General features: G+C 36.1%; 1 protein-coding gene across 4 annotated transcripts in view; it reads left to right on the top strand.

Moving 5' to 3' along the window:
• Positions 1–21,449, top strand: part of GRM1 (glutamate metabotropic receptor 1) — a 411,742-nt gene that overhangs the window by 143,182 nt on the left and 247,111 nt on the right. For all 4 annotated transcript variants that reach the window (XM_082405449.1, XM_082405450.1, XM_082405451.1 and 1 more), the window contains one exon: positions 4,432–4,681. In XM_082405449.1, coding sequence (XP_082261575.1) covers positions 4,432–4,681 — 250 coding nt within the window. The remainder of the gene's footprint in view (positions 1–4,431; positions 4,682–21,449) is intronic.

The raw sequence follows: 21,449 nt of genomic DNA, 5'->3' as shown, positions 1-21,449 counted from the left end.
CAGATTGTTTCTTAAATATATCTTCAATATTTTAAGAGTAGAAGAAAAAGCAATCAATATAAAGACTAGCCTTAAGTGCCTCCTTTTTGCTATGATGACAGTTCATACAGGTGATTATGAAATGCAAGACAATTTTATTTCATAGCTTGTTTGCTCAGTGTAACTTACCACCAAATCACTACAAATCAATCTTTTATGAATGAATATCTGTTAATATGGTCTGATAATAATCATATCTAACTTCTTCAAAAAATCATATGTAGTTTAGAAAATTGAGTTTTAGCCATTTTCTTTTCTCTCTTGAGATAGTTCTAATTTTTACTCCTATTTTCAGTACCTTTATTAACTTTGCCCTTGTACAATGTCGACTTCTATTATGTTTAAATACTTTTATTATTCAAACTATAGGGATTTCTTTGTAAACCCCATGTTTTCTCTCGTTAATCTCCCCGTAAGTTCTGTTTAAAAGCTTGTTTTATAGAATATCTTGATTTACTCTCCGTAAATCTTTTTCTCATATGTTTCAATATATTTCAATTTTATATTTTATGGGCTTTGTCAGATGCCACTCTTCCATCTCTCTCTCTTGCTCTCTAGGTTTTAGGCAACATCATAACAGTGATAAAGTCTGTTACAAAATCTGTTACAACACAGCAACATATAGCACGTTTCCATGTTGCAATCCTGTAGTGGTATGCCAGATACTTCACTAGAGATGTGCTATACAGAGTGGCATTCTACAAACCATGAACCTTCTGCTCCAGTGGAACTTCTCTAGTCATTGCCTCTAAAAATACCTTTTATGGATTCTCATTCACTTCCATTTACCCTGAAAGCCAATCCCTTGCTTACATTCTTCAAGAACTCATTTTCATTCCTACTTTTCCCAAGAGGTATTCTCTGATCATCCCTGCTCTCTCATTCTGAAATTTAGTATTATGGTATTTTTCATTTCCCATGGAGCATATACAGCTTAGTATTGTTGCTGTATTTTGTGTGCTTGTGTCATGCCTTCATAGGTGTATTATAAGTCCATGTAGGAGGCAGTATAAAATGGTGGTTATGAACAGGAACTTCTGAGTTAGATGTTGAATCCTATATTCATCACTGTTTGATCTTAGGCAAGTTACATAACCTCTTAGAGCTTCCACATCCCCATCAGAGACTTATAACTTCTATATGGAGTTGTAATGAAAAAATGAAGTGCTTAGGTATTTAGCACAGTACCAGAGACAGCAAATATTCATCAAATTGAAGGCAAAGTCAGTGTCCGATAATTCTGGGCAACTCTTTAAAGAGCAGAGCCTAGGGATTTTTTCCAAGTTGAGAGCTCGATAATCTATTTGATAATTGAATAAAAATATGCAGCTCGCTACCAGACCTGAGTGTTAACATTTACATAGTACTTTTAAGAGTTTTATTATGTCAGTTCTTTATATATTTAGAACTCCTTCCAGGGTTACACAGAGAAGTATCTAAATAAATTCCTCACTACCAGGAAAGGCAAGAGGAGGTCTGGGTGGTCAGATGGAAAGGAGAGGGGAGACAGAGGGTAGGTTCTGTGCTGAGTGTTTTATTTTAAGTCTGGCATCGCTTGATCATGACCAAGGAGTCAGGCAAAGAATACATGTCCTCTAGTTTTCTTTCTATCTGTGGAAAATCTGTTTATATTTTAAGATCCAGAATAAAAGCACTTTCTTTTTTTCCCAGATTTTTGAGGTATAAGTGACAAACAAAATAGTGTATGTTTAAGGTGTGCAATGTGGTAGTTTTATATATATATATATATATATATACATTGTGAAATGATTACCACAGTCAAGTTAATTTACACATCCATTACCTCATAGTTACCTCTTTTGTTGTTTTTCTGAGAACATTTAAGATCTACTCTCAGCAAATTTCAAATATACAATATATATTATTAGCTGTAGATTATTATATATGATATATATATTATATATATAATTACCTGTATAGTCACCATACTGTACATTAGATCCCCAGAACTTACCCATCTTATAACTGAGATTTTGCATTCTTTGACCAACATCTCCCCAGTTTCTCCATTCCCCCACTTCTAGTAACCGCTGTTCTACTCTCTGGCTCTATGAGCTTGACTTTTTTTAGATTTCACATATAACAGATATCATACAGTATTTGTTTTTCTATGTCTGACTTATTTCACTTAGCATAATGTCCTCCAGGTTTACCTATGTTATTGCAAATGGTGGCCTTACCTTCATTTTTACAACAAATATTCCATTTTATGGCTAATATTCCATATTTTATGGCTAATATTCTATGGATAATATTCCATTCCATATATATGTTATATATATATGTATGTATATAATATATATATGGAATATAACATTTATTACATTTTCTTTATCCATTCACGCATCAATGGACATTTAGGTTATTTCCGTATCTTGGCTATTTAAGATACTGATTACATTTCCTTTGGATATACACCTAGTAGAGGGATTACTGAATCACATGATAGTTCCATTTTAAAATTTTGGAGAACTTCATATTGTTTCCCATAATGGCTGTACCAATTTACATTCCTGCCAACAATATACAAGGATTCCTTTTTCTCCACACCTTCCATACCACAAGTACTTTCTTTAGGCAGCTCTTCCTGATTCCTAACCCATAGCATCTCTATTAGATATTTACATTTGAGTTAGTCATGTCATTGCTACTAAATGAAAGTTACATGATTTTAAGCTTCCTAGAGGTGATTTTCTTCCTTTTTTGTATAGTATTTGTATGTAGTACTATCATCAACATAATGAGTACAAATAAGATAAAATTTATGAATGCAATGTTTAAAATATAAAGATTTATAAAAGTACAAGTCATTCTTATATTAGAGTTACTTTTGTAGAAATATGTATGCTAGTTTGGAGTCTCGTAGGCTTCATAAGACAAATGAGCAGTTTAAACATGGTCTACCACATCATACTCAGCTCTCAATCAACTTGTATAATGAAGAATTGCTATCCAAACAAGAAAATAAGAATAAAGTAATTGAAACAAGTATTTCATAGAACCAATTGACCTATGCTGACATTTTCAAAAAAAATTATGAAAACATATGTGTTTAGTTGCTTGTTGCTGTTAAGAGAAACAAACAGTAACTTAGGAATCAGGTAGACTGTTCCAGTTCTAACACAAACAAGCTTCATGCCTACTGGTGAGCCACTTCACTTGGCCCAGTTTCCTTGCTGTAACCTGAAGGGTTTGCACAGAGTATGTCCAAGGCCTTTACTAGATTTAAAACACAAGGATTTTCTTATTCAAATGCATAGAATATTTTTGCTCCTTTAGTCTGCATGTATTTTGATAAAAGAGTAAAATCTTCTGTGATTGTAGTCCAAAGGTGGCACCTTAGCAATAAAGTTGCTCCCCTTGTAACACCATCTTATGATGCCTTTTCAGTGCCTTTTTTTGAAAGAGTTGGCTGGTGATGTCTTTGTACCTTGTAGATTCCTGAACCTGCATTTATTACTGTAATTGTAATTGTATTGTATTGTAAGCGGCATCTGATTTCCTTCCTCGTGCCCTCTTCTGCAGGCAGATGAGGCATTCACTTACCAGCGGCAGTCTTCCCCCTTATAATCGGTCAGTGCCTCTTGTCTGAGCCATGATGTGTGACCAGTCCATGGAGCTGAGGATTTTGTCATGTGTTAAATCTTCCATTCGGGCTTCACTGGACTGTATTAAGCCACTGAAGGTGGTTAACTGAAGAGGCAAAAACATTAATTTGGTAATTTAATCTTATGAAACAGGAAACGAGAACTCTTTTCTTGTTTCAAAAATACAGGAGAATCTTATAAGTTTCATAACAAAGTCCGTGAAACTTTTATAGATATTGAGATTTAAAACTTTTATAGATACTGAGATTTATAGCTGGTTTTTGTCTGCGTATTCTGGCCTGGCCAGGTGCTCCATTTGCTTTGCTTACTCACTCTTCACGGAAATGTTGCAGGACTTGCTATCACCATGAGTGTCTGCTCTTAACCTGGCAGCCAGCTGAAGCAAACCCTCAAATGAACACGTCTCATTGTGCTGGTTGACCTCCTACCCCAATGTTCTGACTTCTCCCACGTTGCTAAAATCTGGAACAACCACTAGTAATCATGGTTGTAAAACAGGGCAGCCGTCCCTCATGTCTCAAAACCTGTTTCACTGTGGACACCCTAGTTATATAGTTTTCCACTATTTTCACAGAGTTGATAGTTTGATTACATTTGATTATTCTCTTTAGTCCATCCAGATCTTCCTTCAGTCCCTGTTATATATACAAATTATTTGGCAAGTCTGTCCCTTCATTCCCTGTGACTAATGAGTCCTTTTCCTAGCTTGTTACTGCTGCTGCTGCCAGGTTGTCTTGAACATCTGCTGATTGTTTCTGGACAGGGAATTACGGGGAGAGCGGAATGGATGCTTTCAAAGAGCTGGCTGCCCAGGAAGGCCTCTGCATCGCCCATTCAGACAAAATCTACAGCAATGCTGGGGAGAAGAGCTTTGACCGACTCCTGCGCAAGCTCCGAGAGCGGCTTCCCAAGGCCAGAGTGGTGGTTTGCTTCTGCGAAGGCATGACCGTCAGAGGCCTCCTGAGTGCCATGCGGCGCCTGGGAGTCATGGGCGAGTTCTCCCTCATAGGAAGGTAAATCTCAATCTCTCTCTCTCCCTCTCTTTCACACACACACACACACACACACACACACATACACTTTGGCGCACATATACTTGCTCTCACAAAACTGGACTTCCTGATTCCAAAGCGGGTGAGATGTGCATTCCTTCTGGATCTCACTGAGAGTGGGGCTATTTCTATTTTCATGATAGACAAGAGCAGAGCAGTCGATGACAAGATGATGAGACTATTTCAGAAAAAGGTGGGAAGTTTTTGCTAGAATGTTTTGTCCTGGCGAATTATTCTTTTCATTTGCTTCCCCCCTTCCACCCCTCCTCCTCCCAAAACCACACGAATGCTTTTCTCTTCATATTCCTAAACATAGATATCTTAATGAGGTGTTGGTGGATGGAAGGTAGTAGTGAAGATGGAAATACACATTAAGATCTGAAATTTAAAGGGCTAGTTGAGTGCAGGTGAAGACATGCAGCTGAACTCTGGTACTTGATGGTATAATATCTTACACTTATGGGGTGGCTAATAGTGATGTTTTCAGCATGTAATTTCTGGAATTGCAGGTGGTAGGTTCCAAAGTCTATGTTCTTTCTAAACCATATGTACTTGTGCTGGAATGGAGATTTTCAGTATCATTGTATTTTTCATAGGGTTTTTGACCTAATGGGTATCTTGTTTGATTTGATTTACCATCTTCTAATACTACATAAAGGAACTGATCAATTTTTCCAAGGAACCTACTAAGTTTACTTGAATGAAAGCTTCCACTGATCTATGACTCTGTCACACTCATCTTCCAGATCTCTTTTTCTTCTCCATCTTCTCTTTTGGCTAGAGTACAATCTTTTCTCACCTTTTGAAGCACCTTAACCAGTGACCCTTTTCTCTAGGAAACGGGACAGTGGATATCCTCCCTGGACCTTTCCCCCTTCTGGCATTGCACTTGTGATAATGACTGCAATGCTAATAAAACTATTCTCACCTTCATCTGGAACTAGAGGTACAGGACCTATCAAAAACTTTTGAGTAGAGGGTAGGATAGAAATACAGCTAAATGAATAAAGAAACAAAGAAATGATCTCTAGGCATGAGGAGGTATGAAGTCAAGGTCAAAGTATAATTCAAGATTAAGAAAATTATTGAATTTGGGTGAAATTGGCACACTGCCGTAAATGTCTTTTTGGCTTCTTCAACATGATGCAGTTGTGTGAGGCCATTTAAGAAAGCATCTCTAAAGAAGGAGTATTTAAAGAAGGAATGTTACTTCCTTCATGAGTGAAAAAGGATGTAAGCAGCGTTGTTGAAGTGTTACATGGAATAAGGTTCTTAATATACGCATCAGGACAGGTGGCATATAGATATTCAATCTTTTAATTGATTTTGTAAAAATGACTGCTTTTATGAAAGATGCTTGTTTTTTAAAAAAATCTCATGTTTACCATTTTCAAAAGAAGAAAAGTCTGTTTTGCAGGTTTCCTTCTGTTTAATATCCCCAAAGAGAGGCTAGCTACCTGGATTCTGGAAATCTCAAACAGATGTAGCAAATATGTGAGCTTTGGGGTATAAAGACTGCCTAATTGTGAAATATATTTATACAAAATGCTGCAATGAGTAATTGGAGTGTAAAGAACTCATTCTATTATCATTATTTTAAAGCTGGTCAAGAATAATAATGTAAACTTATCTCTCTGGCTCTTGCTTACCTGCTAATAATGCAGCTGAGTCCCTACAGGTATTTCTGAGTCTCACATGTGCTTGTCCGTGGAGATATCACTTCCTTTACTCCTCTCTTGCTCTACCTCATATCTTCTGGGTTCTACTGATGTATCCTAGAGACACTATCATCACAACAAACACCTGTGCTCCTGAGGACACTGCTCCCTGTACCAGTGGTCACTGACAATAAAGCATGGAGCCCTGGAGATGTCAAAGCTATGCCACGCAGTGCTTCTCTGGCTTTCTGGGCTATATTCCATGAGGGTCTATCAAAGTGATATTGGCTTTTACTCTCATATCTTAGAGGATTTTGTGGAAAACAGCCTTTTTTTCATTCTTTTTTCACAGCTCTCTCCCTTCCCTGGGAGAGATATGAGTCCAGAGGGAGCTGAGCTGGCAATAAAGACAAGTAGTAACACTACAACATACCTAGTATCAGCTTTTCCTTCAGAGGCTTGATTCTCCTACTTCCTGTGGGATGAATTCTAACCCAAGCACTCCTCTGTTCCTCATGCCGATGGATATTTGGTGAGCTTGGTTCCCTAATTTCAGCAGACGTGTCCAGAAGGGTTCCAGTTTAACACCAAGTTGCAACTTCTAGCTACATTTGTAATGCTGTCAAATATATCTCCTTCCTATTTAAAGGAGGTTTAATTTACCAAATGATAAAATCCTTTGAGGTCAGGAGCCATTGTTTAATTTCTTTCAGAATACGTGGTATGATTCTGGATGCTGCCAGATTCACAAGAGGGCATTGTGTAGATGGTGATGGACCTCTTTTCACAGAGGTGAAGATAAGTAAATCATGGTGTAGATTGCAGCAAGAGACATTTAGTTAAGAAAAAAATTAGAAATTCCTGAATGGAGGTTTGTACTCCTTTGCCTCCTGTGACTCCTCTTTTCTCTTACACTTCACATCCAACATAGAAGGAAATGTTGTTGGTGCTACAATCAAAACATATCCAAGACTTTGACAGCTTAATACCTTTCTTGCTGCTACCATCCTAGTCCAAGCCAACATCATCTCTCACTTGGGTTATGGCAATAACCTCCTAATTGATCCTTGCCTTGCGCTTCCCTGCCATTTATTCTTTTTTTTTTTTTAACATCTTTATTGGAGTATAATTGCTTTACAATGGTGTGTTAGTTTCTGCTTTATAACAAAGTGAATCAGTTATACATATACATATGTTCCCATATCTCTTCTCTCTTGCATCTCCCTCCCTCCTACCCTCCCTATCCCATCCCTCTAGGTGGTCACAAAGCACAGAGCTGATCTCCCTGTGCTATGCGGTTGCTTCCCACTAGCTATCTATTTTACGTTTGGTAGTGTATATATGTCCATGCCACTCTCTCACTTTGTCACATCTTACCCTTCCCCGTCCCCATATCCTCAAGTCCATTCTCTAGTAGGTCTGTGTCTTTATTCCTGTCTTGCCACTAGGTTCTTCATGACCTTTTTTTTTTTTTCCCTTAGATTCCATATATATGTGTTAGCATACTGTATTTGTTTTTCTCTTTCTGACTTACTTCACTCTGTATGACAGACTCTAACTCCATCCACCTCACTACAAGTAACTCCATTTCGTTTCTTTTTATGGCTGAGTAATATTCCATTGTATATATGTGCCACATCTTCTTTATCCATTCATCTGATGATGGACATTTAGGTTGCTTTCATGTCCTGGCTATTGTAAATAGAGCTGCAATGAACATTTTGGTACATGACTCTTTTTGAATTATGGTTTTCTCAGGGTATATGCCCAGTAGTGGGATTGCTGGGTCATATGGTAGTTCTATTTTTAGTTTTTTAAGGAACCTCCATACTGTTCTCCATAGTGGCTGTATCAATTTACATTCCCACCAACAGGGCAAGAGTGTTCCCTTTTCTTCACACCCTCTCCAGCATTTATTGTTTCTAGATTTTTTGATGATGGCCATTCTGACTGGTGTGAGATGATATCTCATTGTAGTTTTGATTTGCATTTCTCTAATGATTAATGATATTGAGCATTCTTTCATGTGTTTGTTGGCAATCTGTACATCTTCTTTGGAGAAATGTCTGTTTAGGTCTTCTGCCCATTTTTGGATTGGGTTGTTTGTTTTTTTGTTATTGAGCTGCATGAGCTGCTTGTAAATCTTGGAGATTAATCCTTTGTCAGTTGCTTCATTTGCAAATATTTTCTCCCATTCTGATCCATTAAGGCAAATGGATCTTTAAAAAATTTAAGTCAGGTAATGTCTTTTAACCTTACATGCTCAATACCTGAAAATGGCTTTCCATTTTTCTTATGACAATGTCCTTGCAATGGCCTTCAAAGTCACACATTCTGTCATTGGGACTGAGTTTTTTACAATGGAGTAATAAACTATAATGACAGAAATAGAATTTTTAAATAGAAAGTTCTCCAAGATATTAAAAATATCCTATATTTAATGAATGTATGTAATGGAAAAACAAAACAAAACATGAGCTAAGAGTTCAACTCTGCCACAAAGTAATCATGTGATCTTAAGTCATGTTTTGTCTCCGAGTCTATTTTTTTTTCTATAAAAATTAATGACTTGGCTCCAGATCATCTTTAAATATTTTTCCAGTCCTAGAATTGATCATATATTAAGACCATATGACTGAACCATGTTCAAAAGAATGTATTTATAGATTCATTTTTTTCTAAAGTTATTCATGAATTTGGATTAATCAATTTACACTTTTCACGAGTCGCCTTGTTAAAACCAGGAGAATTCATTGAATACAACTACTCAGAATTAGTGTCTTAATCTGTGGTCATGCAGTGTAGCCAGCATATCCACATGAAAATCAAACCTTTGACTCTGAACAAACTGGAATAATATTCTCACCAAGTAAGTTAATTAACCATAGTCAAGTTAATCATCACACAGAAGAGCCATTCTTTCTTGTTTCTATGAAACTGCCTCTTTCGAGATCCTTCTCAAAATTGTGTGCAGCATATCTATAATTATATTTTAATTATGATGGTGATGATGATGATAACATTTATTTAGGACTTACTGTATGCCAGGCGCTGTTCTAAGCACTTTTTATACATAAACTCATTTAATCGTCGTAAAAATATGATGAGATAGGCGCTAATATTATTTCTATTTTAATGTATGGAGATGTAAAGAACTTGTCAAAAAGTGTCACAGTTGGGATTTGAACCTAGGCAATGTGACTTCAGATTTCATGCTCTTATTCACTAAGTTATACTGTGTGTGTCAAGCTATGATTGTTTTGTTTAAGAGATACTATCTTTACTCTTAGTTTTCTTTCAGTTTGCTCTCTCTTCTTGAGATTTATTTCATTGTTTAGACCCACATTCTTTGGAAAAATAAACTGAGGTATGTTCATGAGAAAATTATTTTACATTTCTAATTATTCTCTACATCTATGAATCCTTTTTTATTTCTCTCTTAGTGCTAAATGTTTTATATGATATTTCAGTAAAGGGGCCATTCTTTTCAAGCTCAATATTTTTATTTTAACACGAGACTCCACAATATCATTCTCTATTTGTATACAGTCTATATCTATGGAACTATACCCATGTAAAAGCTAATTTGGAATAAGTGGGTGATATTTCTCTGAAATCCTCAGTAGTAACTATTACATTGCTAAAAATTAACTGATGGATTTGTTCTAATTCCTATATTGTTCTTTTATTTGAAGAAAGTGAAAATAAGCATGGTTTACATGTGTAAACACATAATAGCTATGATTTATTGAAGTTTTGGTATGTACTAGGTTAATAATATATGATATCTCCAGTCCTAACAACAACTCTGAAAGGTTGATTTGGAAGGTAAAGAAGTTAAACAATTACCCCAAATTCCTAAATTAATAAGTGGTGAAGACAGAGTCAAACTTCCTACTATACCATAGCATCATGCGGATATGTAAATATCGAATTGTAACCTCCTCAATGATAGGAACCACGTTTTATATACTTTTTATTTTCTTATCATGCCAAGTGAAGTGTTTTGATGTGTTAATTATTTAATAACTATGTCAGAAAGCTTGGAGTGTCACAGTGAGAGCAGGTAGCTTCATTGTGTGACCCTGAGTTCCCTTTCATTTTCCAGGATCAGTAAGTTTTACCTAGTGTGGTAAAGGTTGATGTTCTTCAATCAGCCTCTATTTCTAGAATTTTTCTGTAAAATTGGGACTAATATTTGCTTACCTGTCAGGTTGTTGTATTTGTCTAAGCACAAAATGCTTACTTGTCTGTTAAACCAAAGCTGAGCGTCAATATTGGGTCCCTTAAAGATACACTATTTTCTGAGGGCGAGTGAGAGCTTTTTGGCTTTAGTCCTATGCCTAGTGTTGGCATTATCCTGGGCTTTTACCCTGCCTTCCTCATCTTGGGAAGCCCTTCTACTAGGTTTACATTGTACTTTTTTAGGAGTCTCTGTATAGATATACTTAGGTATACCATATTTAAATATGTATTTCCTAGCCCCTTCTACTGCATTATGACATGTTATTTCTCCACTATAAGAAATAAGCATCCAATAAAGATAATTAGGTCAATAACTTTCCATCTCATCCCCTCTCTCTACTGTATTCTGGTCAATCAGTTTATAAGTATATGGTACTTACATTTCAAATGCCTATCCCTTTCTTATTGGTGTGTGCTGTTTTACCTGTCTTCCCTCCCAACTCTGTCATCTTCTCACCTACTAGACCCACTTTCCATTATCTGTCACTGCAGAGAAATCTGCACCCCCCCCCATCTAAAACCTGATCCATGAAAATACTAACACCATGATTTATGAGTTGAAAGCACAATGAACAACTTTAGGCACATATTCAAAAAACTGATTGAAATGAAGCAGTTACTTTATCTGGAAAGAAGCTTACAGTTTCATTTTAAAACAAAGGAAGCTCTTGTTTTTTACAATGTACATTTTGTCTTTTTCTTCCAGAACCTAAACACATATTTAGAAAAGTGACCTCTATACCCTTGAAACATAAGATGATATACCATTGTGTTATGTTCCACACAGTTATATTTTTAATGAAAAATGAGTTGTTTTAGATCCCATCTTTCCATTTTGGAAAAAAAAGGGGAAATATCTAAAGTTTGCAGCCTTCAGGCAAAATTGCAAAGGTTATGTGTTTTAAGTAAATGTGGACTTCCAGTGAAGTGTGACATCCCCCAAAATGGATTATAATCAAGTTGCTGCCAAAGCTGATGAGCATTTTCTGACGCATAATGGTCACGACTTGTAGATTCGCAACCTGGCCTTCTCTAGGTTCCCAAGGGTGGAAAATGATTACTAACCTGCTGACAGACTATCGCTTCCTTAAAACACTCCTGCTCCAAAGGCAGATTAATGAGAGCTTTGTGGAAGATTACACTGTTAGGAAAAGACCATGAGAAATGTGTGCTAAGGAAGGAGAAGGGATTTAGTTTAGAGTACTCTGGAGAATAAACATCATTTGTAGGATTTTTTTTTTTTAAACATCTTTATTGAAGTATAATTGCCTTACAATGGTGTGTTAGCTTCTGCTTTATAACAAAGTGTATCAGTTATACATATACAATATGTTCCCGTATCTCTTCCCTCTTGCATCTCCCTCCCTCCCACCCTCCCCATCCCACCCCTCTAGGTGGTCACAAAGCACCGAGCTGATCTCCCTGTGCTATGCGGCTGCTTCCCACTAGCTATCTGTTTTACATTTGGTAGTGTATATATGTCCATGACACTCTCTCACCCTGTCACATCTCACCCCACCCCCTCCCCATATCCTCAAGTCCATTCTCTAGTAGGTCTGTGTCTTTATTGCCGTCTTGCCACTAGGTTCTTCATGGCCTTTTTTTTTTTTTTTTTCCCTTAGATTCCGTATATATGTGTTAGCATACTGTATTTGTTTTTCTCTTTCTGACTTACTTCACTCTGTATGACAGACTCTAACTCCATCCACCTCATTACAAATACCTCCATTTCATTTCTTTTTATGGCTGAGTAATATTCCATTGTATATATGTGCCACATCTTCTTTATCCATTCATCTGTCGATGGACATTTAGGTTGCTTCCAGGTCCTGGCTATTGTAAATAGAGCTGCAATGAACATTGTGGTACATGACACTTTTTGACCTATGGTTTTCTCAGGGTATATGCCCAGTAGTGGGATTGCTGGGTCGTATGGTAGTTCTATTTGTAGTTTTTTAAGGAACCTCCATACTGTTCTCCATAGTGGCTGTATCAATTTACATTCCCACCAACAGTGCAAGAGTGTTCCCTTTCCTCCACACCCTCTCCAGCATTTATTGTTTCTAGATTTTTTGATGATGGCCATTCTGACCGGTGTGAGATGATATCTCATTGTAGTTTTGATTTGCATTCTCTAATGATTAATGATGTTGAGCATTCTTTCATGTGTCTGTAGGCCATCTGTATATCTTCTTTGGAGAAATGTCTATTTAGGTCTTCTGCCCATTTTTGGATCGGGTTGTTCGTTTTTTTGTTATTGAGCTGCATGAGCTGCTTGTAAATCTTGGAGATTAATCCTTTGTCAGTTGCTTCATTTGCAAATATATTCTCCCATTCTGATGGTTGTCTTTTGGTGTTGTTTATGGTTTCCTTTGCTGTGCAAAAGCTTTTAAGTTTCATTAGGTCCCATTTGTTTATTTGTGTTCTTATTTCCATTTCTCTGGGAGTTGCGTCAAAAAGAATCTTGCTGTGATGTATGTCATAGAGTGTTCTGCCTATGTTTTCCTCTAAGAGTTTGATAGTGTCTGGCCTTACACTTAGGTCTTTAATCCATTTTGAGTTTATTTTTGTGCATGGTGTCAGGGAGTGTTCTAATTTCATACTTTTACATGTATCTGTCCAATTTTCCCAGCACCACTTATTGAAGAGGCTGTCTTTTCTCCCATTTGTAGGATATTGACAGCTATTTTGAGCATAGATCTCAGCCACAGAAATGCTCAGCATTTCCACAAAATTGGGGCGGCTGATTTGCATTAAAGTTAGTAATGATTAACTCTTCCTTTATACCAACACCTATTTCCACGTTTCAGAAAATGGACACCTGAAAACTAAGACTACTATCATGGTCTCTACTTGCCTAGGAAGTATTAGAAACACTGAAGGAAAGGATTTTGAGTGCCTTCTGTATCTATAAGGCACTGGCTCAAATTCGAATGAATGAAAAAGGAGGTCATTATGATTTACCCAAGTTTGTGTTTGAGGCTGATTGAAGACTACAGGGAATTTATCTTAATGAATTTTCATAGTTCCTATGACAGTCAGTTCTCATCCTGGCTGCACATCACACTCAGTAGGCGCTCTTAAAAATGTGGATCCCTGGATCTTACCCCAGGCCATTAGTAGAATTTCTTGGTGAGGGATTTGGATCTTCTTCTTTTTTTAAAAGGACTAAAGATGAGTTAAATTTCAGAACCACTACTCTGTGATGCCTGCATCAGTGTTTTGCACTCAGGTGGTGTTCACTATGAATGAATTGCTTACAGGATATATTTGAAAGGGAAGATGAAGTGAAAAGTTTAACTCCACTGCCTGTCAATCCACCATTTTATCTCCCGTTTTCTTTTTTGGATTGTATTTTGCTTTATTATTTCTTGAAATTTATTTATTTTCAAAATTTTCTTTAGAAATTTTTTTAGGAATTTGAAAGTAGTGTATAATAGTAGTAGTAGTAGTAGCAGTAGTAATGGTAATAGTAATAAACACTTTGCAACTCTGCTTATCTCCTGTGTTTCTGTCTCCTTCTGATGCCCAAACTGGCCTATTGACCTGCCCCCTGAAAACACTGCCATGTCCCAATTCTCAGACTTACCAAAATGCAGAGTAAGGAGCACATACACTTGTGGCAGATTTAGCCTCTGCCATCTCCAAATCTAGGGTTGCCCGTGGCTGATCAATGAACTACTATTGTTGAGTACAATTGATCCTTGAACAACACAGGTTTGAACTGCACAGGTCTACTTTTACATGGATATTTTTCATTAGTAAATATTACAAGTACTACGTGGTCAGTGGTTGGCTGAATCTGCAGATGGGGAGGAAATGCAGATATGGAGTGCCGACTATAAGTATATGTTATATAAGTGGATTGAACCCCACGTTGTTCAGGGGTCAACTCTAGTATTCTATGGCATGAATATGCTTCAATTTGCTTATCTGTTCTCCTATTGATGGACATTTGGGTTGTTTCCAGGTTTGACTATAATGAATAATGCAGCTATGAATATGATTTGTGTAAGTGTGTGTGTGGACACATATATTTAATTCTCTTTAGGAAATACCTAGAGTGAGATTATGGGTCACATGGTAAGTGTATATTTAACTTTATAAATTACTTTATAAGAAACTGCAGAACTACTTTCCAAAGTGGCTGTAAAATTTTGCAGTTCTACCAGCACTGTATGAGAGTTCTAATTTTTCCACATCTTCAAAATAGTACTGCCAGTCTTTTCGGCTTTCAGCTATTCTAGTGGGTGTCTAGTGGCATGTCTTGTTGTTTTAATTTGCATTTCCTAAAGACTAATAACGTTGAAAAATTTTATATACTTATTTGCCATTTTAATATCTTTTTTTGATAAAATCTCTTGCACACATCTATGTCCATTTTATCAATTTGTTTGCCTTATTATGAAGTTATAAAAATTCTGTATAACTTCTGGACTCAAATAATTTATAATATATATGTATAGCATATGTTTTCTCAGTATGTATCTGAAAATTTAATTTTGTTCATAGTATCTTTGAAAAATGGAACATTTAAAATTTTGAAAGTTATCAGTTTCTTTTTTTATGGTTTATGCTTTGTGTTATATCAAAGATGGCTTTATCTACTCCAAGGTTAGAAACATTTTCATAGAAGTTTTATAATTTTTACTTTTATAGCTAGATATGATTAAATCATATATTTGGAGTTAATTTTCACATATATTGTGAGATGAGTGAATACTTATTTTTTTTTGGACATAAGAGTATCCAGCTTTTCCAGAACTATGTATTGAAAGGACTATAATTTCCCCATTGAAGTAACCTGCCATTTAGTTGAAAACAGTTGACTATATATGCATATACATTACTTATTTCCTATCCCTCTGTCCTATTTTATTTTATTTTATTTTATTATTATTATTTTTTTACATGGAATGTCCTATTTTAAATTAATTGAATATGTATATATAGCATTCCATTTTATCTTTACTTTTTTACTTAACTAGCTATCATGTTACTTTATGAATAGTTGATCTCGGGTTTACGCTATGCTTTTTAAAGTTATTATTGTCCCCACCTTCTAAGAATATTATACCACATCACATATAGTATAAGAACTTTGTAGCAATATATATACATTTCTCCCTCCTGACCTGTGTTCTGTTGTCATGATATATTTTACTTCTAATTCTATTCCAAAATTCAAAATACATTGTTATTGTTTTTGCTAGAGTGGTCAACTAGCTATCCAAGAAATCAAAAGTGAGAAAAATTATCTTCTAAAATTACCAGTATAATTACTATCTGTGATCTTCTTCATTCCTGTGTAGATCCATATTTTCTATGGATTATTTTCCTTCTGCCTGAGGAATTTCCTTTAACATTACTTGAGGAGCTGGTCTGCTGAGATAAATTCTCTCCACTTTTTTTGTCTGTGAATGTTCTTATTTTGCCTTAATTAAAAAAAATAAATGTTCTGGTATAGTAATCTAGGTTGATAGTTGTTTTTTTTGTGTTTTTTTTGAGAAACTGATTGGAAATTGAATGCAAACTAAGACCACTTGACTGTTACTGAAATGAATAGTCCAGTTTGCTTTTTTTTTTTTTTTTTAAAGAGAAATTCACGTTCTTTTTTATTTATTTATTTATTTATTTATAGACTGTGTTGAGTCTTCGTTTCTGTGCGAGGGCTTTCTCTAGTTGCGGCAAGTGGGGACCACTCTTCATCGCGGTGCATGGGCCTCTCACCATCGCGGCCTCTCTTGTTGCGGAGCACAGGCTCCAGACGCGCAGGCTCAGCAATTGTGGCTCACGGGCCCAGTTGCTCCGTGGCATGTGGGATCTTCCCAGACCAGGGCTCGAACCCGTGTCCCCTGCATTGGCAGGCAGATTCTCAACCACTGCGCCACCAGGGAAGCCCTGATAGTTGTTTTTACTCCCAATGCTTTAGAAATATTCAAATATATTTCTGACTTGCATAGCTTCTGATGAGAAATCTGCTGTAATTCTTTTGTTCCTCTACTGTGTATTTCTATTATTCTTTTAAGCATGTCTCTTTGTCACTAGTTTTCAGCAATTTGAGTATGATAATCCTTGATGTGTTTTTCTGTCATATTTGTTTGACTTGGGGTTCATTGAACTTCTTAGATATGTGGGTTTGTAGTTTTTTTTAAAATCAAGTTTGGAAGGTGATTAGCTATTCTTCCCTAAAATATTATTTCTGTGCTGGCCATTCTTTTCTTTCTTTCTTTTTTTAACGTCTTTATTGGAGTATAATTGCTTTACAATGGTGTGTTAGTTTCTGCTTTATAACAAAGTGAATCAGCTATACATATATATTTATCCCTATTTCTCCTTCCTCTTGCCTCTCCCTCCCACCCTCCCTATCCCACCCCTCTAGGTGGTCACAAAGCACTGAGCTGATCTCCCTGTGCTATGCAGCTGCTTCCCACTAGCTATCTATTTTACATTTGGTAGTGTATATATGTCCATGACACTCTCTCACTTTGTCCCAGCTTACCCTTCCCCCTCCCCATGTCCTCAAGCCCATTCTCCAGTTGGTCTGCGTCTTGATTCCCGTCTTGCCCCTAGGTTCTTCATGACCATTTTTTTTTTTTTTTTAGATTCCATATATATGTGTTAGCATACGGTATTTGTTTTTCTCTTTCTGACTTACTTCACTCTGTATGACAGACTCTAGGTCCATCCACCCCACTACAAATAACTCAATTTCACTTCTTTTTATGGCTGAGTAATATTCCGTTGTATATATGTGCCACATCTTCTTTATCCATTCATCTATCAATGGACACTTAGGTTGCTTCCATATCCTGGCTATTGTAAACAGTGCTGCAATGAACATTGGGGTGCATGTGTCTTTTTGAATTATTGTTTTCTCAGGGTATATGCATAGTGGTGGTATTGCTGGGTCGTATGGTAGTTCTATTTTTAGTTTTTTAAGGAACCTCCATACTGTTCTCCATAGTGGCTGTATCAACTTACATTCCCACCAACAGTGCAAGAGGGTTCCCTTTTCTCCACACCCTCTCCAGCATTTATTGTTTCTAGATTTTTTGATGATGGCCATTCTGACCAGTGTGAGGTGATATCTCATTGTAGTTTTGATTTGCATTTCTCTAATGATTAGTGATGTTGAGCAGCTTTTCATGTGCTTCTTGGCCATCTGTATATCTTCCTTGGAAAAATGTCTATTTAGGTATTCTGCCCATTTTTGGATTGGGTTTTTTTGTTTTTTTTTTTAATATTGAGCTGCCTGAGATGCTTGTATATTTTGGAGATTAATCCTTTGTCAGTTGGTTCGTTTGCAAATATTTTCTCCCATTCTGAGGGTTGTCTTTTCATCTTGTTTATAGTTTCCTTTGCTGTGCAAAAGTTTTTAAGTTTCATTAGGTCCCATTTGTTTATTTTTGTTTTTATTTCCATTTCTCTAGGAGGTGGGTCAAAATGCATCTTGCTGTGATTTACGTCATAGAGTGTTGTGCTTATGTTTTCCTCTAAGAGTTTTATAGTGTCTGGCCTTACATTTAGGTCTTTCATCCATTCTGAGTTTATTTTTGGCTATGGTGTTAGGGAGTTTTCTACGTTCATTCTTTTACATGTAGCTGTCCAGTTTTCCCAGAACCACTTATTGAAGAAGCTGTCTTTTCTCCATTGTATATTCTTGCCTCCTTTATCAAAGATAAGGTGACCATATGTGCGTGGGTTTATCTATGGGCTTTTTATCATGTTCCATTAATCTATATTTCTGTTTTTGTGCCAGTACCATACTGTCTTGATTACTGTAGCTTTGTAGTATAGTCTGAAGTCAGGGAGTCTGATTCCTCCAGCTCCGTTTTTCTTTCTCAAGATTGTTTTGGCTATTCGGGGTCTTTTGTGTTTCCATAGAAATTGTGAAATTTTTTGTTCTGGTTCTGTGAAAAATGCCATTGGTCATTTGATAAGGATTGCATTGAATCTGTAGATTGTTTTGGGTAGTAGAGTCATTTTCACAATGTTGATTCTTCCAATCCAAGAACATGGTATATCTCTCCATCTGTTTGTATCATCTTTAATTACTTTCATCAGTGTATTATAGTTTTCTGCATACAGGTCTTTTGTCTCCTTAGTAGGTTTATTCCTAGATTCCTAGGTATTTTATTCTTTTTGTTGCAGTGGTAAATGGGAGTGTTTCCTTAACTTCTCTTTCAGAATTTTCATCATTAGTATATAGGAATGCAAGAGATTTCTGTGCATTAATTTTGCATCCTGCTACTTTACCAAATTCATTGATTAGCTCTAGTAGTTTTCTGGTAGCATCTTTAGGATTCTCTATGTATAGTGTCATGTCATCTGCAAACAGTGAGAGTTTTACTTCTTTTCCGGAATACAATGCATTCCTTGTATTTCTTATTCCTCTCTGATTGCTGTGGCTAAAACTTCCAAAACTATGTTGAGTAGTAGTGGTGAGAGTGGGCAACCTTGTCTTGTTCCTGATCTTAGTGGAAATGGTTTCAGTTATTCACCATTGAGAGCAATGCTTGCTGTGGATTTGTCATATATGGCCTTTATTAAGTTGAGGTAAGTTCCCTCTATGCCTACTTTCTGGAGGGTTCTTCTCATAAATAGGTGTTGAATTTTGTCAAAAGCTTTTTCTACATCTATTGAGATTATCATAAGGTTTTTATACTTCAGTTTGTTAATGTGGTGTATCACACTGTTTGATTTGAATATATTTAAGAATCCTTGCATTCCTGGGGTAAAGCCTAGTTGATCACGGTGTATGATCCCTTCAATGTGCTGTTGGATTCTGTTTGCTAGTATTTTGTTGAGGACTTTTCCATCTGTTTTCATCAGTGATATTCGCCTGTAGTTTTCTTTTTTTGTGACATCTTTGTCTGATTTTGGTATGAGGGTGATTGTGGCCTCACAGAATGAGTTTGGGAGTGTTCCTCCCTCTGCTATATTTTGGAACAGTTTGAGAAGGAAAGGTGTTAGCTCTTCTCTAAATGTTTGATAGAAATCACCTGTGAAACCATCTGGTCCTGGACGTTGTTTGTTGGAGGATTTTTAATCACAGTTTCAATTTCAGTGCTTGGGATTGGTATGTTTATGTTTTCTATTTCTTCCTGGTTCAGTCTCAGAAGGTTGTGCTTTTCTGAGAATTTGTCCGTGCCTTCCAGGTTGTCCATTTTATTGACATATAGTTGCTTGTAGTAATCTCTCATGATACTTTGTATTTCTGCAGTGTCACTTGTTACTTCTTTGTTTTCATTACTAATTCTATTGATTTGAGTCTTCTCCCCTTTTTTCAGAAGGAGTCTGGCTAATGGTTTATCAATTTTGTTTATCTTCTCAAAGAACCAGCTTTTAGGTTATTTATCTTTGCTCTTGTTTCCTTCATTTCTTTTTCATTTATTTCTGATCTGATATTTATGATTTCTTTCCTTCTAACTTTAGATTTTGTTGTTCTTCTTTCTCTAATTGCTTTAGGTGTAAGGTAAGGTTGTTCATTTGAGATGTTTCTGTTTCTTGAGGTAGGATTGTATTGCTATAAATTTCTCTCTTAGAAATTTTGCTGCATCCCATAAGTTTTGGGTCATCATGTTTTCATTGTCATTTCTTTCTAGGTATTTTTTGATTTCCTCTTTGATGTCTTCAGTGGTCTCTTGTTTATTTAGTAGTGTATTGTTTAGCCTCCATGTGTTTGTATTTTTTACATATTGTTTCCTGTAATTGATTTCTAGTCTCATAGCATTGTGGTCGGAAAGGGTACTTGATACAATTTCAATTATCTTAAATTTACCGAGGCTTGATTTGTGACAAGATATGATCTATCCTGGAGAATGTTCCATGAGCACTTGAGAAAAAAGTGTATTCTGTTGTTTTTGAATGGAATGTCCTATAAATATCAATTAAGTCCATCTTGTTTAATGTATTGTTTAAAGCTTGTGTTTCCTTATTTGTTTTCATTTTGGATGATCTGTCCAATGGTGAAAGTGGGGCGTTAAAGTCCCCTACTCTGATTATGTTACTGTCGATTTCTGCTTTTATGGTTTTTAGCACGTGCCTTTTGTATTGAGGTGTTCCTATGTTGGGTGCATAAATATTTACAATTGTTATATCTTTTTCTTGGATTGATCCCTTGATCATTATGTAGTGTCCTTCTTTGTCTCTTGTAATAGTCTTGATTTTAAAGTCTATTTTATCTGATATGAGAATTGCTACTCCAGGTTTCTTTTGATTTTCATTTTCGTGGAATATCTTTTTCCATCCCCTCAGTTTCAGTCTGTATGTGTCCCTAGGTCTGAAGTGGGTCTCTTGTAGACAGCATATATATGGGTCTTGTTTTTGTATCCATTCAGCCAGTCTATGTCTTTTGGTTGGAGCATTTAATCCATTTACATTTAAGGTAGTTATCGATATGTATGTTCCTATTACCATTTTCTTAATTGTTTTGGGTTTGTTATTGTAGGTCTTTTCCTTTTCTTGTGTTTACTGCCTAGAGAAGTTCTTTTAGCATTTGTTGTAAAGCTGGTTTTGTAGTGCTGAATTCTCTTAGGTTTTGCTTGTCTGTAAAGTTTTTAATTTCTCCGTCGAATCTGAATGAGGTCCTTGCTGGGTAGAGTAATCTTGGTTGTAGGTTCTTCCCTTTCATCACTTTAAATATGTCCTGCCACTCCCTTCTGGATTGCAGAGTTTCTGCTGAAAGATCAGCTGTTATCCTTATGGGGATTCCCTTGTATGTTATTTGTTGCTTTTCCCTTGGTGCTTTTAATATTTTCTCTTTGTATTTAATTTTGGTAGTTAGATTAATATATGTCTTGGTATGTTTCTCCTTGGATTTA

The sequence above is a fragment of the Balaenoptera borealis genome (genome assembly GCF_965194805.1).
Source record: "Balaenoptera borealis genome assembly, chromosome: 9".
In the NCBI taxonomy this organism is placed as follows: Eukaryota; Metazoa; Chordata; class Mammalia; order Artiodactyla; family Balaenopteridae; genus Balaenoptera; species Balaenoptera borealis.
Note: the sequence above shows the minus strand (reverse complement) of the source record. Positions and strands in the feature narration are given on the sequence as shown.